Raw genomic sequence first — 17,156 nt, 5'->3', positions numbered from 1 at the left:
ACACTTATTTCTTTAAAACAAATTCAGTCACTGATGTCTTTTCGAGTTGACAACATCAGACTATTTAACTATTTCCTCACATACAGCTTTCCTCCAGCAGTATGAATTCATGACTGCACTTCCAAAAGTGTCTCCTCTTTAAACACACCTGCAAGTTCAGCAGCAGAAAAGAACTTTCTTTAGTCTTCTTTAACAATGCACTCTCACTTAACTACAGCCTGGCATCAGATCTGATTTAGCATCACTTTATGAAAATCAGATACATCTGTAGTCTTGCAGTGATGCAAAATTTTGCTACAGGCTTAGTAAATATCCCCCTTTAGTGTGTTTATATTTCGTTTGCTGTCACACATAATCTATTCTCTGCACTCCTGCCCGCATATACTGTATTAATGCTGTATTACTACGATGTAGTTTTTTTCAGAACCAATTAACCCTGTCAAATATCTATGCAACCTGCAATTTTTATTCTACATTATCTGAGCAAGATAAATCTGTTAATTTCCCACATCAAATTGCAAAGTATATTCCTCTGGCTTTTGATCTCTTCCATCAAAGGCAAGTGATCCTGAGGCCATCTAATCAGCTTATTCCAGATGCTAAACAACTGGGTCAGAAATGTCCCAGAGGACTGAGGGGTGATGACACTCGATGGAGGGCTAGCTGTTGCATTTCTCTGGACAGAAGCTGATCGTTCTGTCCTGTCAGTCATAGTCTAGAAACCAAGCGCTGTCACAGAGCAGCTGCTCATCCCAGAGATTAGATGGCATATGACATGAGTGTGACAGTTTTCTATCAGTGCACAAACCATCAACAGATTCAGTATAAGTGGTGAATTTAGCTACGATATGCCTAAAACCTACTGAGATACAGTTTCTTATTTATTCCACGTCCTTGTTTGCCTAGTTTGTCGTGTCTGGTAGCTTTAAAGGTTTAGGTAATGAGGCCAGGCCATCTGCTGTGCTGGCTGCTGCATGCTCTCACACTGCAACACAGGCCAAAACCAGCCCAAAATCCAGACGTACCAGTGAAAACATTCAGCAGCATTAAAAAAACAGCATTACAAGTAAAAAAAAAAACCTCCAGACTCGCTCACAGTGTAAATGGTTGATTATAAATTATGAGGACGGGAGGGGAGGTGTCAACAAAGCAAAAGAAGAGTTACCTTGAAATGCAGATTGGGAGCTGGTGTTGGCAGCAGAGTGTTGGGTGACAGTGGGGATGGAGGCAGGGGGGGACTCAGGGAGGGTAGAGGAAGAGGAGGACAGACCTGCCCTCAGGGAAGGGGGTGAAGGTTGTACTTGGGCCTGAGAGGGGAAGTGGAGGTTGGAAGAAGGGAAAGCATTTACAGGACCCTGAACAAAGTCACTAAAGTCGTCATCATCCTGGGAGAAACCTGTCTTGGGGGCAGAGGACGAGGGCTGGACGTGAGCCTGAGAGGAGAGGCCGAAGGTGGAAGAAGTGGAGGAGGAGGAGGGCGGAGGAAAGGAGGCGGGGGCGTCTAAAGGCCCCTGAAAGTCACTAAACTCATCATTGTCCTCGGACAAAGCTGGGGGGAGGGAGTGAGTGGTGACAGACGGGTGTGATGGCGATGAGTCTGCAAAAATGAAGAAATAATGATGATGGCACAACACATGACACACACACTACAATGGAGAATGAATTCAGGACTGCACATTGTGAGGGTGAGATAAAACTATTCTGTGCAAAACCAGAAATTGTGGAACTGCAAATTCACTCAGAATCTCTTGACATGCAGCGTTTAATTAATATTTGGATTGAATAACGTACTATTAAATTAACTACTGATAATTAACTTTTAAAATTGCTACATTTGTATAAACATCAACACCACAATAATGACTTTAAAGCTCACAAAAAATGACAAGATAAATCTGAGAGGCTGTTTACACCTGGTATTAACAAGCGTCTTGGGTGATCCGATCAAAAGTGGATAGTTGTATATACAGGTGTGAATGTTACCACGACACACTGAGATGCAGGGAGAGCCAATGGCTTAGATCACATTCGGAGGTGGCCTGGGCCGCATTTGGCCACATCCCTTTAGCAATACATCCTGGGCCACATTGAAGGAATGCCTACTCAAGTGACATCCTGTAAGTCCACACAAAACAGCTGTCTGATATCCATTTGTTTCACTGTCATGAAAATTACCTGTTAGGGCCCTTTTACCTGCCAAGATAAGCAACAGATGTTTGTGAACGCAGTGTCTGTTTGAACTGATTTAAACTAGTAGCTGCAAACACAGCTTCCATAAAAAACATGCAATTTTGAGACAGCATTAAGTTGTTTCCTTGCTTGTAAAACACATGGTGTGGCTTAATATAAAACTATAATAAGGCCTGGTTGTAATCTGGAGGACTTTGGAGAAAAATAAAATAGTATTTAATGAATATTTAATAGTCAGTGTCTTATTATGAACATCCAAGTTAATTTTTACAAGAAAAGTTGCGAAAATGTTTGTGAATGCTGTCAATTACAGTTCCTAGAAAGACTGAAAATCGGAATTGGCAGGTCAGATCCTTCAAAAAAATCGGAAACTGTAATCTGCCAAGAAAACTGAGATCGATGCATCTCTATTTAATATAGGTAAAATCCAGGTAAAAGCTGAGGCTCATTTAGGTTTATACAGGAGTTTAGTGTGGTCCTGAACTGAAAAACAAAAAAGGAACAAATAATTGAATCATCATATTCAAACTGAACTGACGTACTTGGAGTTTTCCCACTTGTGATCGGATCACCCAAGATGAATGTTAATACATGAACAGCCTATGAGGGGCACTGAGATGTGATAAAGGCTGATAGAAAAAAAAATTAAACATTTTGACAGACTTAAATGTGAAAATCCATCTTTGGTGAAAATATAAGAGCTATGTCATCAGTGCTGCTAGTAGACAATGCTTCATTTTAAGGGTTCACAAACCAAAAAGGTCGAGAACTTCTGCTACTTTTACTTTTTTACTTTAGGCTGTCGAATGCAAGACAACAATTTTCTGCAATGCACAGGAATAAGTTAAGTGATGAAAATCTATAGTCCTAGGACTCTGTAAAAAGTTTAGAACACAGAGGTACATAAACAGATTCTGAGTTGAACACAGATATAAAAATTAAGACTTTAATAAAAAATGATAAAGACAATACTGACAGATGTACAAATGAAGTGGCAGACGGGAATGTGATCAAAGAAATGTGTTTAACAATCTGTGTTGCATATTATATACTCAGACGGAAAATCCCATTTTTGGCCCATCTGGCTGCCAGCTGGGCAGTCATCGTGTTGACCCGTCTCTAATCCAGCTATTATTCTCAGACGGGGGCATTTCAGCAGCGCTACAGAGAGCAGAGCTGCTGATGGAGACGCACAACAGGAAAACACCCAGGGATTACTTCTAACAGTGTGAAGGTGAAGGTACCTGGCTTCTTGGTCTGTGATGATGGAGTGGGGTGCATCTTCGCGTCTCTGCTGAAGCCGTCCAGGTTGCCTTTGATTGCCTCCAAGGCATCATCACGGCTCTTTTCTCCTGTCTGAGCACAGAACAATAGAGCATCAAGAGCCCAGAGGGTTATAGAGATGAGCGGTGGACACGCCAGAAAAAACTGAAAAGTAAACAGTGGAGAGAGACTCACCTTGGGTTTGACACTGCTGAGCAGCCTCAGCTTCTGTTTCTGCTCCTCAAATTGTCTTCTTTTCCTGTCCTCCTCCAGCATCTTCTGCTGCTGCTCCAGACGTTTTCTAAAGGGCAGGAAGAGAACAGACATTATATGGAGAGCTGAGTAAATAATACTCTTGAACAGGATGGGAACAGGGCAAGACAGGGGCACATAATATATACTCTATACAGAAAAAGAGAGACGAAAAGGGCAAAAATAAAAAATAAAAACACAAAAGATTGGTTTAGAGGGCAGACTGAGAATAAGTAAAAAATAAAGTTAAAAAACTGTATGCTGTTTCATAATTACAAAACAAAAATGGAGTGGAAAAAAGGAGGCTCTCTAAATAGAGTAGCTCCTCCAATTAATGGGACCGATCAATTTAATAATTACTTCTTTCCATTAGTCAAATCAGTAATCATAAATAGTTATCATTGGGGGTGTAAAGATACATCAGTCCTGTTTGATATATCAATTAAATGTTCAGCAATCCAATATGAGCTATGCAAAGTGAAAATCACAATCTATATAATCATCTTTAACGCAGGGCTTCATTTTGAAATTCACATGGTATATCTGTGTCTGGAACTGTTCAGTCATAAAACTGCCAAATCATAATTTATTTGCATTTCATGACTTAACATAAACATAACTGAAGAACATGAGCTGTAAATATCAGGTCATTTAAACAGCTGTTGCCACTCAAGCCATTATGCATCAAAATACATATGACCAAAATCTAAAGTCATATCACAATTTGATAACAAGTATCATATTATCAACATAAATGTAACTTATGCTGCTATTAGACTGCTGCCAGACAGCCCCATTAATACAGGTGTGAGCCTCCTTTTGAGTGTGGCAAGCAGGAGGGGAAACAATTTTTGATCACTGTGAAAATGCCGTTTTTGAAAGGCTAAACATCATCAAATATGGACAGAAGCAGAACATTTTGTTAGATGAAAACATGTAAATTTGGAAATAATTTCATCTCTTTTTACAATAATTTTGACTTTTGGACTTCAACTTTTGACTTAAGATAACCCTAATTCTGCAAATACTATCATTTATATATAATAATAATAGTGGAGCATCATCTTTATCTGCAGCTGTGCAGAAATACCAGGTTTAGACAGAATGAAAAGACGAAAAAAGATGCGCAGCATTCAAATGTTGATTTAGAATTCAAATGCAAACGTTATGAATGAAGTTACGTTTCTTAGTACAGCTAAGGCTGATGGGAATGTGATTCACTTTGCAAGTATTTCATCACAATGTAACTATTTTTCGTTTTACCAAACCACACTCAGCTGCGGTGTTGGCTGTTATGCTATTTTCCCTCATAGCAAAATCTAGAGTGGAGTTACTCATCCAGTTCTATTGTACACATGCAGATGTGAGGATTCTTGCTTGCAAACAGACTTAACACACACAAACTGTACGCAAACACAAAGAAGCAAAGAAGAGCCATGATATTATTGTCTTACTGGTGCTCCTCAGCCATTTGTTTCTGCATGTCAGCAGTGTACTGGGGTCCAGCGGGTCTCATCCCCATAAACTGTGGCTGACCCAAGAACTGCATCCCAGGGGTCTGCATCCCAATAGCCATCCCACCCTGTCAGACAAGAAAAAACATGAACACAGCAGCTCAGAAATCTCATTAGCATTCCTACTGTAACACTCCTTTCACTTGATATTAAATGCTCACACAGCAATGCAATTCAGAAAGATGTTAATGGACTTAAATCATGTTAAAAATCACCAGGCTGCAATTAATTCCTGTTAATGGGCGGATGTTTGAAACAGTTTGTGACTAGATTTGGAAGTAAATAGGGTTAAGAGGACCCAGCCCTCCACTTGAATGAAATCAGTTGAATCAGTACAGCACTGTTTCAGTATTATGTACATTATGTATTTGTAAATGGAAGCCCACATTAGCAATTCTGTTAAAAATGCTGCAAATGCAGAAGACAAAGGACAATTTCATCTAAACCAACAAATGGACAAACACAGACACAAAATGAATATATATATATATATATATATATATAAAAAAAAAAACTAGTACAGATACACATGTTCACCTGCATAGGCATGGCTCCTGGGGGCATCTGTCCCCCAAAGTTCATTCCCATCATACCCTGCATGTTCGGCTGCATGACAGGAACCATGGGGAAGCCCTGCTGTTGCTGCTGCTGCTGTTGCTGCATGGGTACCATGCCTGCAGAAACACACACACTGTTACAATATACAGTACACATCAATCAATCAAACTTTATTTGCATAGCATCATCCATATGGGTTAGTAAAATTCAAAGTGTTCAACAGATGACTGACAACTGACAACAATTTAAGCACAGAACAAATCTGTAGACTGTATTAGAAGGACTATGGACTAGGACTTTGAAATACAATAAAATAGATTTAAAAGCTATGATAACAATAATAAAAAATAATAATAAAATAGTTACATAAACCCTAGGCTATAAAATAGATGATATATTGAAAAGATAAAACAAAATAAAAACCCCAAATCCCGAACTTTGTGTAAAATAAGTGAATACTGAAATTTAATAGTGTAAAAAAAAACATTCTTAATCAAAAGCCAGACTGAAGAGGTAGGTTTTAAATTTGGTTTTAAAGATTTCAACACTTCCAGCTAATGACAAAGAATAGTGCATTTAATTATTATTTGAAGCATGAAATTTACAGTGCACTGAATGACACTTCATACAAGTCTGGACTTTGAAAAAAAAAGGCCTCACAAGTCTGGACATGATTCAGTATTGCAAATCAATTTCGTGGACAGCTGGAAAAAGACATGGGCTCAGCAACAACCAAATCTGTTTTCCTGGTGACTACTGTGACAGCTTGGAGCAAAACAAGGGGAGCGAGACAGAAAAAAATGCAAAAGTGTCTGTTTGTTTTCACAGATGCTGTGTGAGCTGACAGCCAGAGCTGAGCAGCGAGCTCCTCCTGCAGCCTCCAGATGATTCACCATGTTAGGGCTCAACAGGGCTGAATAAGTGGCTTGTTTAGGAGGCTGCACACAATCTACTTTGTCTGAAATGACATGGCTAATGGGAGCATGTAATGACCCCTTAGAGACACTGATCCCACATTGTTTGTGGATGGTTTATCAGGAGTGTTGCTGCAAAGTCAACAGCCCAAATATGACAAGCACACACAGCTAAATGATAGTAGAGGAACACAATGCACCTCTCTTAAGTTGTACTGACTGGTTTGGAAATCAGGAAAAGACTGACTCACCTTGTGGAGGTCCCAGACCCCCTCCAACAGGATACATAAAACTAAAGGGGAAAAAACAAAAGAAATGCCAGTTATAAGAGTCAAACTAAGGCTTAAGTAAAGAAACATAGTTTTTCTCAGTATCTATGGTACCTTTCTCAGATCAGAATTGAAATTCTCAAAACTTCTTCCTCAATCTCTACACCATCTATTTACTTGTGTACATCATTATTAGCAATTTGTAATTCTTCTGAACAAATTGCAAATGTTAGGCACATTCATGCATATCACCATGCTCAACTGTCTGTTGTTTCCTATATTATTCAGTGCTTGTGTCATATTGATAAAAATGTATTTTACTGGTTCTTTGTTGAATAAATAATCTCAACTCCTAAATCATTCTAGGCATTCGTTCATTGTTTGCATCACAACATGCAAAATGGTTTAACCAGTTGTCACGCACTTTTTTGTAAACATAAGATGTTTATGTGTAAATGAGCCCTGCATTGATAAATTGCTCTCAGGTGAATATCTCTTGTGATGTGGATGAGAACCTGTGGCCTGACAGACAGGTACATCAGTAGGTGTAGTTTTCTTGGCACTATGTCATGCTGTAAAACAGTCTTGTCTTTTTCTTTTCTATATTGCAACGTCAAGGTCTGTCAACAAACAGTAAAGGTGTAAATGTGAATCCTGTCTAATCTCTTGCATCAATGTCCCACATACAGTAATGTGAAACCCTGTGCCATTAAAATTGATGCCAGTTCTTGTCATCAAAACCTTAGCCATAGTTTCCATCAGAAAATAGAGAGTACTGTCATACTGACAACCTGAAAAAGCATTTTGACCATCTTGATTGTGAACAATGACACAAGAACTCATTCGGATGGCACTAACATGTTCATTGACATAAGTCTTTACTTTTATGTTATAAATTAAGAATTTTGAGCAACTTATAGGCTTCTGCAGGTCATCCATTGTGTGGTGATTGTATGGATTGCTTCAAGAAGTGCACTTTTGCATAATATAAAAGATAATTAATTCCAGAAAATATACCAAAGAGACAGAGACAAACTGTCATATTTTAGGTCAGCTGTGACTTTGCTATATGAACTCATGATGTCAGATACATGAACAGCATCATGTCCCCTACAAACCTGAACAACAGAAGTATCAAACCATCACTATTTCATTAACCACACCTTTCTGCATCCTCTGCATCAACATTCAAGATTTACTTTACTGTCCCACATTGTAGGATATTTGGATTGGTATTCCTCCCATGCTCATCTATATTTAACATAGGCTACATATAAGACAAGGGCAAGACAGCTACAGGGAACAAGAAACATATCTAAGAAGAGCATAAATATACAGTAAAATCAGTTTAAAAAGTGTTAATCAAGTGAGAGCTATGACTGCATTTAGCTTTAACAAAAATCAAAAAATTTATTTATTTGTGCTCTATATCAACACATTTCAAGCAAGACTGGAAAGGACTTTGACTGTAAGCAATCTCTGATCAACCATCTTTAGTCAAACCCAGTTTCAAATTCAATCTTTCTGCAATCATGTTTTTTTATTGATATCATTCATTCAATACAGACATACTTATGATACTGTGTAGATATCTGTTGGTGTGAAAAGTGTGTCCCTTGCAGTGTCTGTGATTTGGATATTGCACTTAGCCACACTGCAACTGTGATAATATTTCAACTGATTGTGCTGCCCTAGTGGCAAGGAAATACTTCCTTTTAACCTGCATAAACCTTGGGTGGAACCGAATCAGTGGTGGGCAGCCATCCTCAACATAGTGCCCTTCTGAACATCACCTCCTCAGCTTGCTGCCCCCACAGTCTCTATTCAAACTAAACATCTCACACTTTAGTACTGGTGTGCCGATTCCTCAGGCACTGAGATTGGAAATCTGTCTTACAGTCAAATTTAAGAGGATCCGTATGAATTTGAAATGGAAAAAAAAGCTGAACAATAAATAAAAGCCTTGTTTGTTATTCATTAGATTCTTAGATCTGTGTACAACCAATCACTTGAAAATAACTGGTGGCTCAGCTCTTGACGTGTTTTTTCGTCATCTACTGCGTTCACATCTGAATGCAGGGTGTTTCTTATTGTGCTATAAATCTATTGCTGTCATTCCAAACATTGTCTATAAATAAAAGCTGCTTTCACTGCGAGCACTAAATCTGACAGGTAAACAGAAAAAATTGATCTAAATTTGCTGAAGGCATTTACTGATCAGCAAAAAGCAGCAGGTACAGACAGAACAACCCTCGCAGACAAGAGTCTTTGTTCTGCAAACTGAAAGTAGTTTTAGCTTATTCACAAAGACAAGATTCAAGGTGAATTTCTTCAGATTTAATGCCAAAAAGCAGCAAGCTTGGTGCAGTTTCATTTCCACAGGCGACTTGGACTCTGTCACTGTGTCTGTGCTGAGAAACAGGCCTTTAAGAAATAATCAGAGGAAGCCTCTACAAGTCGGCCAAGTCTCTCCTCGGCAGAGCCAACCCACACAGGCCTTCAGCTATTTGTCAAATAACTTATTACAACTCAGTTTTCAGGCTGGGACTGATGATGCAGAGACAAACAGAAGAAAGAGCCAGCCGGGTTTCTGCTTCCCCGACTGACTCGAAGCTAAATTTAAGCATCGAACTAATCCAATAGGCGGGTGACATTATCATACTGATAACTTTAGTACCACAACCACAACTGTGCTAACAAAAGGGAGGCAGGGAACTCATTGGAACACAGTTCAAGAATTTGCCAATGCAATTACCAACTCCCCATGGCAAAAAAGGAATAATTTTGACTTGAGTTTGACTTCAACAAGCAGAATTAACTTTTGGAAGCTTTTTTTATTCATCAATACAAAGAAGATGTGTAGTTTTGTACAGTACAAGTGTTGGGAACTGTACACAAGGGCTCCATATTTTAAGATTAACAACGAATCAAATGACTGCATAATGTGAAAGAGGTCTCTTAAAGACCCAGAGAGAATTATTACCATACCAGGCGGTGTCTCTTAACGTAATGGTTTGGTTTTCTGGCCAGCACCTTTTCTGTTTTGGTTCAGCGTCAACTAGAGCTGCAAGTAACTCTTAGCCTATTTTCATTCTTGATTAATCTGATGATTATTTTATGATTAACCATTGAATCAAATCATTGAATTTAAGAAGCTGGAACCAGCAAATGTTTGGCATCAATAACCAAACAAGCTGGCAAAGAGTTTTATTTCAATTCACTGACTGATTAATTAACTAATTGTTGCACTTATAATCTCAATGCTCTCATCAGCATTGTTTTCAGCAGCAGGCAAGCAGCTGTTTTTAGTGAAAAAAAAAACTCAGAAAAAAAAATAAAAACACTGTATACTATCTTAGAGCTGCAAAGATTAATCAGTTAGTTGTCAACTATCAAATTAATCACGAACTGTTTAGTTTGGGTCATTTTTTTTAAGAAAAAAGGCAAAATTCTCTTACTTGAGCTTCTTAAATGTGAATATTTTCTGGGGTTTTTTGGGGTTTTTTTGGGCGCTTCTATGAGAGTTAACTGAATATCTTTGGGTTGTGGACAAACAAGACATCTGAGGACATCACCTTGGGTTTTGGGGAGCACTGATCAACATTTTCCACTGTTCTGACATTTTGTAGACCAAACAACAACTTAACCTAGAAAATAATTGGCACATTAATTGACAGTGAAAATAATCATTAGTTTCAGCAGCCCTTCATGACTTGCTCATTAACAGAAAACATTAGTGTCAAGCTGGTAAAGATCAAGAGTCAGATTTGTCTCAGGAACTGGTGAAGAGCAAACTAGAGCTAAATGGAGAGGAAAGGTAAAAAACACTCTTTAAACATCTAACGCTGTGAATTAAGGATTTATTCCAAACCAAACCAGAGCTGGTGATTGCTGGGACAATGGAAAAATAATTAAAGTTAGTTTTGAGGAGTTTTACATGCTTTTCTGTGTGTTTTACGAGGAGTTAAGGAGCCAATTAAGCTTGTTTTAGTTCGGTAAAAGGGAGAAGCTTGACTTCAGGAGGTGTGAGAATGTTTCATTTCTTGACACTTTGTGGGTTAATTTTGTTCAGCCGTTTAGTCGTTTATCAGACGTAGTGAACGTATACGTACTGTAGTGAACTCACCACTCAGACACATCTCCCGACTGAGACTCGGGGAGGCGGGACGGGGGAAAATATATCACCAATCACCTGTTGATGGGCCAATGGGCCAAACTAATGAATCTGAATTTGTGTGCTGCTTAAAATTGAAGAATGATTGATGGTATGGTTGGGTGTTATGTTATTGGTTGCAATTAATTTGTTCAAACCTACGTAAGCAGATGTCATATTCGGTTTTACAGGAAGACAACATGATTTGATTTTGATGTAAGCATAAAAAGAAATGGATTTTTGGGGCATACATTGTTAAGTAGGTGCACATCTAAATATCTGATCTAAAGGGTTTAAAAAGGCAGTAAGAAAGCCACTGTAATGTGTTCTAATGTTGTTTTGTTTGTCTGCCTTTTGTTTCAACATGCCCTGGATCTGCTGATAAAAAGTTTTGATGTAAATTTATGTGTCTAGTTGGTGGTGAATGAATAAAGCTGTCTGATATTTCGGGACAGTTTCATTCGTGTATTGAATGAAATGATCAGAAAGCTTCACAGTTTGTCTATATAAAGGAAATATTGATTAGATTTGTTTTGTCAAGCCATAATTTGAAAATATATCACTCACAGATAAAGAGAAATGGCTGACCTTCAGATTACTTATGTAATATTGAGTGTTATCTTCAGTGATGATGCTTGACTTGGAGGGTTTCAGACTCTCACATCTGCTCCCTATAAGATTTGCAGCTTAAAAAGCTTTTATAGGAGTGCTACAGCACGGCTGCCCACCATCCTGCAGCAAATAACAGGTCATGGCTGGGCAGATTAACATAGAGGGAGATAAGCAGTAATAGCAGCTGTGGACGCAGGGCAGGCCAGTGCCTTGTAAAAGGCCTGTAATCATCCAACAGCAATCATCAAACTGTTTTGAAAGCTGGGAGACAGACGGCGGGGTCACCAGTTCCAGTCAATGTCATCATCACTGAGGAGGCTAAAATTATGTTATTATTTTAGCCTGGTCAGCGGCTGCTCTTATAGTGGAACATACAGTAGACTGGAACTGAAACAATTAGTCGATTAATTAATGAGTCAATTGAAAGAAAATTAGTTGCCAACTATTTTGATACTCAATTAATCGTTTCATTCATTTTTCAAGCAAAAATGTCAAACGTGCTGGTTCCGGCTTCTTAAATGTGAGGATTTGCTGCGTTTCTCTCTCATTTATGATAGTAAATGAAGAGTCTTTGGGTTTCAGATGGTTGGTTGGACAAAAGAAGCAATTTGGAGTAGGGATGCACCGATTGACTGGCCAGAGACCGGAACCAGCCAGTTTTCAGCATGACCGGCCCTGATCAATGACCAGCTGGTCAGCGCCACATATCCGATTCTGTGCCGGTTATTGTCACACAGGAGTTCTGCACGATGGTCACGTCATGCGCACAGCAGACAAACTGACCGTGATATCACACCCACCACAGTGCTAATCACAGCTACACACACTCAGACACATGCTTGCATGAAGTTAGCAACAGATTCCAAGAACAGGATAAAGAGAAGACAGCTGTAAACGTTGTAGCTCTTCAGGCTAATGTTAGCCAGCAGCAGACTGCTGTTCACAGAGGGAGAGGTAAAATCTCACTTCCTGTTCTTGCTGAAGAATAAACAACCTGTGTTGACATGTTTCCTAAAACATTTTCTCATCCAGACTTGTTCAATTTCTGCGTCTCACTGTTGCACCGCAAGATGATCTCGTGAGATCACGTTCACCCTATTCATAATCTTAATAGAAAACTAGAATAAGGCCTGGCTGTAACCTGGAGGACTTTCGAGAAAATTTAAATAGTATTTAATGAATATTTAATAGTCAGTGTCTTATTATGAACATCCAATTTAACTGTTCCAAAAAAAGTTGCAAAAATGTTTGTGAATGCTGTCAATTACAGTTCTTAGAAAAACTGAAAATCGGAATTCACCAAGAAAACTGAAATCGGTGCATCTCTAATTTGGAGACAATACTTTGGGCTTTGGGAGGAGCATTTTTCACAATTTTTTGACATTCCACACACTGAATGGTTAATCAATTAATCATAAAAATAAACTGGCAAATTAATTGTTAATGTTAGTTCTTGCTCACTGGTTTCAGCTTCTCAAATACAATTGTTTGCTGTTTTGTTCTTTGTCACTGTAAACTGAACATCTTTGACAGGCAAAATTAAGACGCTGCGTAGGGGTCTGAGAAATTGTAATGTCTATTTTTCACTATTTTCTGCCATTTAATAGGTCACTTAATTGATTAGTCGATCAAAATAAAGTTAGTATTTTGGTAAGTGATTAATCACTTGGCTGCATGTCTTTGTCATTTACAATGATAAATAAAATGTCTTTGGGTTTGGGGGAACTGTGTTGAGCATTTTTCACTTTTTGATGTTTTATAGACTAAATAAAGGAAATTATCTGCAAATTAACTGATAATGAAAATCAATCTAAAGAAAATTAATAATCAAAATTGTTATTTGCAAGCCTAAACACCATACAATATCTGCTTTGGATCCTGTTAATCACTTATGCAGCCACAATTAATTTGGGGAGGGACCCTGTCAAGCTGGGTGAACCCCATTATAAATTTGATTTTATCAGTCCACCACAGAACTTGACCCAAAGGTCACTGTGCTGCTATCACACACTAACACTAATATAGCAAAGATAAATTAATTCACCTATAAACACTGTGACATGGCATAAATTCTGGCTGTTATAAATTGCATTAGATGCATTTAAACTCCAAAACTAATTATTAATTTTCCAGTTATAAATCCAACATGGAGATGTCAACAGTTACAAAACACAGCCCACAATAATACACCCTCTTCACAAGCAGGCAATAGGACATCATCTGACGCTCATGAGGTCAAATGTTTGGACATATGGTGTGATCACATGGCCCACTGAAGACAGGGAAATCTGCATGCAGTCATTGTCACCTAATAGGATTGATGTCATGCATCGCCCTAACTGTCTCCATAGGGGAAATACAGCCACAGAAACTTTGGCTGAAGAGCTCTGCATCATTATATTGATATATATTCTCCAAACAGACACAAAGTTGCTTCAGCTGTCGAGTCGTTTTTTTTTAAGTTGTACTACTGCTCCACCTCCTGGCTTTCCACTCAGGCACTCCTGACACATTTTACTTTATTACTACTGTTCTGATGTGTCTGGCAGCCAAACACACTGCACTGAAACTATCCTAAACTTTATTCCTTCATTTATCTTCCTTATATTTGGCACGGAGGCACATTTGTATATGCTACAGATATCTAGGGATGCACAACAGGGATTTTTTTTTTCAGACAATGATAAAATAAAAAAGATAATAAGATATTTTTGTATTTAAAAAAGTTAATATAACCTGTAGTTCAAATGCACACCTAAAGGTAAGAAAGGCTGAGATGTAATGAACAAAGATGGAAGATTTAACTTGATATTCCAAGTCATATATTACTTACCAAATTTAATTGACATCACTATTACAACAAAAACAAAGACCTCTTCTTACTGTGTCTTAATGTGTGTTTTTTTCAGAAAAGTACATAAATCTTCACTAACATACTTTGGCTTTTATAGAGCATTTTACCTCAGAATTCAAAGTGCTTTGACAGAATCTGTTAAATCAAATTTTAGCCTATTATGGCTGGTTATATATTACATTAACACATTAGCATTAACAGATAATTATATAACATTTTCCTTCATCAACACTGATATTCAACATGCATTCCTAGCGATAACATGTGCACCAGGATGAAAGTAAGTGGACACAAGTAAACAAAACTGACTTTAGCCAGAAGACATTATAATACAAGTCAATAACTGTCTATCAGACGTCAGCAGAATGATAATGAGTATATAAAAAAGAAGCTCAATTACCTCCAGGTCTTCACATTACATCTGTTTTTTCCTACTCTCATCTACAGTCTTGAGGGTATTGGTTTCACCTGTCAGATCAGTATCACCTGGCAGGTCGAGGTGCTTGTAGCCAGAGTATATTCATTATTCAAGCTGCTCGAGTTCAGCTGATGAAAGAATCATGAGTCTGGCCTTTTCATCTCCTCCACAGACCACCATACTGCTTTACTAAGATACCTGTACCTAAACATTTACAACTGTGCAGTGCCTAGAGATGTGGAGTATGCATGTGTGGCAGGGCTGACTGGGTGATTCAGTAAGGAATTATTCATTAAACACAAAGCGGAGCAGTCTGACTGCTGAGACATATCAAGCTTCTGCAGTTAGTGTATAAGAAGAGAAAATCTTAACTTATTCAGCAGTTTTTATATCACAGGAATTACACATCATGATCCCACACAAATTGCAACATGCTATAGTCTCATACATGTCATTTATAACAAGAAATCCAAATAGGTGAAACTGATGCCACCACCCATGTTAAAAAATGATTTATGCATGTCTTCTTGTCTGATATTCACACAAAGGGTTCAGTGTTGTCCACAATCAAACAGAAACTATTTTAAATTAGTGCATGTGTAAACAGGAAGTACTTAACATTTCAATACATAAGTGGGTCAAAATGACCTAGTCAGTTTGTTGTCTTGCAATTTATTTGTTGAGAAAACAAGGTTTACTGAAAATCAATTTTTATGTCCATCATTGCCAATATTTACATTGATCAGTACCAGTTTGCCAATCACCAGCATTAGTAATTAAGTAATATTTTCAGGGATGTTTTACCTTATTTTATTTTATTTATTTTGTTTGATAAATTATCTTACTCAATATCAACATCTATAGGGATTGGAGTCAACGTATGTTGTCTTGTATACAAGTACAGTAATGTAATGATGTTGACTTAAATTATTATTTTTGGAAGCAAAAAAGTGGTACCAGGGTTTGGTTAAGAAACACATCTGAACCATTACATGGGGTTTGTAAGGACTTTTTATATTCTATAGAGGTGACTTGCAAGTATTTGTCAGATTTTCTGCTGTAATGTGTGTGAGGTTAACCCCCTGTTTTTCTCACAAAATGCCTGTGCTAGAAAGGTAATTTTGGTAGGATCATATTTTCAATTTTCAAAACCTTCATCCGATTCCTTAAGACTTTTTTCTTATATTCAGAACATATTAAGAACAAAAAAAATCTGTTGAGTTTGTTTATGTTGCACGTAGTAAGAGGTTGCCCACACTATTTGCAAGATCTTCACTTCCCATCTGCTTTAGGCTACTTTATTAAATACTCGGCAGTGTATCAGCATGACACTAAATATCTCAACTGCAGGTAATGTATCAATCAGAAAGGCAGATACTGACTCTGTCAGCCGTCCATGGGCCTGTCTGTCTGAACAGGTGCTAGCTATTCTCCAACAATGCTACAAGACAGTGATAAGCATTTGCTTCCAATAAATATAGCGTTAATGTTATATCACTAGATACTGTGAGCTGAAGTCATACTAACGAGTACAGATGACTTAGCAGGTGAAATGTGTTTGTATATGGACATTTTGGCATTATTTTGATTCAGTTTGAGCCTGAAGAGGCAGCAGAAACAGCTAGCTAACGTTAGCTTCCTCCCTCAGTAACCTAACGTTAGCTGTGACACCTGACAACCAGCCATCTCATCTCATCACTCTGCCTCGACAACTAAACCAGCCGTTGCCGCCGTCTCTGACCTCCAACGGTGGAATTAATGTGTAGCTAAGCAGCGCTCAGAGTCGGATATTTCACAACCTGTTAACATTTTAGCGACTGAGTTGATTTTAAAAGGCTGAAATACCTGCTGCCTCCTCCAGATCCTGGCCGCAGCGCCATCTTGATAACACCAGTCACTAGTAGGGAGATGACGTCAGTAGTGACGGAGGGTGAGCCAGTGACGACGTGGCCCTGAGTTCAGTCTGTCAGGCACACTCACGGCCCATTTCTGTTTTTTCCCCCTAAACTTTTATTGAACAAATTGCACGTTAAACTATTTGACTTGACAACAACAACAACAACAACAACAACAACAACAATAATAATAATAATAATAATAATGACGATGATTAAAAAAAAAAAAGGGGGGGGGGCGCAACCGCAAGTGAAGAAAGAGAA

General features: G+C 38.2%; 1 protein-coding gene across 9 annotated transcripts in view; it reads right to left on the bottom strand.

Moving 5' to 3' along the window:
* The window catches only part of synrg (synergin, gamma), a 70,388-nt gene extending 53,460 nt beyond the window's left edge, over positions 1 to 16,928 (bottom strand). For 6 of the 9 annotated variants that reach the window (XM_084717958.1, XM_084717960.1, XM_084717961.1 and 3 more), the window contains exons 1-7: positions 16,843 to 16,928; positions 6,943 to 6,983; positions 5,757 to 5,893; positions 5,160 to 5,287; positions 3,649 to 3,754; positions 3,435 to 3,546; positions 1,166 to 1,597 (exon numbers count right to left, since the gene is read on the bottom strand). In XM_084717958.1, the coding sequence (XP_084574084.1) occupies positions 1,166 to 1,597; positions 3,435 to 3,546; positions 3,649 to 3,754; positions 5,160 to 5,287; positions 5,757 to 5,893; positions 6,943 to 6,983; positions 16,843 to 16,877 (991 nt within the window). In that variant the 5' untranslated portion in view covers positions 16,878 to 16,928. The remainder of the gene's footprint in view (positions 1 to 1,165; positions 1,598 to 3,434; positions 3,547 to 3,648; positions 3,755 to 5,159; positions 5,288 to 5,756; positions 5,894 to 6,942; positions 6,984 to 16,842) is intronic. The other 3 variants (XM_084717965.1, XM_084717966.1, XM_084717967.1) reach the window with 1 other exon arrangement.
* Between the last annotated feature and the right edge of the window lie 228 nt (positions 16,929 to 17,156).

This window comes from Lutjanus erythropterus, chromosome 4 (genome assembly GCF_056507025.1).
Source record: "Lutjanus erythropterus isolate fLutEry1 chromosome 4, fLutEry1.hap2, whole genome shotgun sequence".
In the NCBI taxonomy this organism is placed as follows: Eukaryota; Metazoa; Chordata; class Actinopteri; order Lutjaniformes; family Lutjanidae; genus Lutjanus; species Lutjanus erythropterus.
Note: the sequence above shows the minus strand (reverse complement) of the source record. Positions and strands in the feature narration are given on the sequence as shown.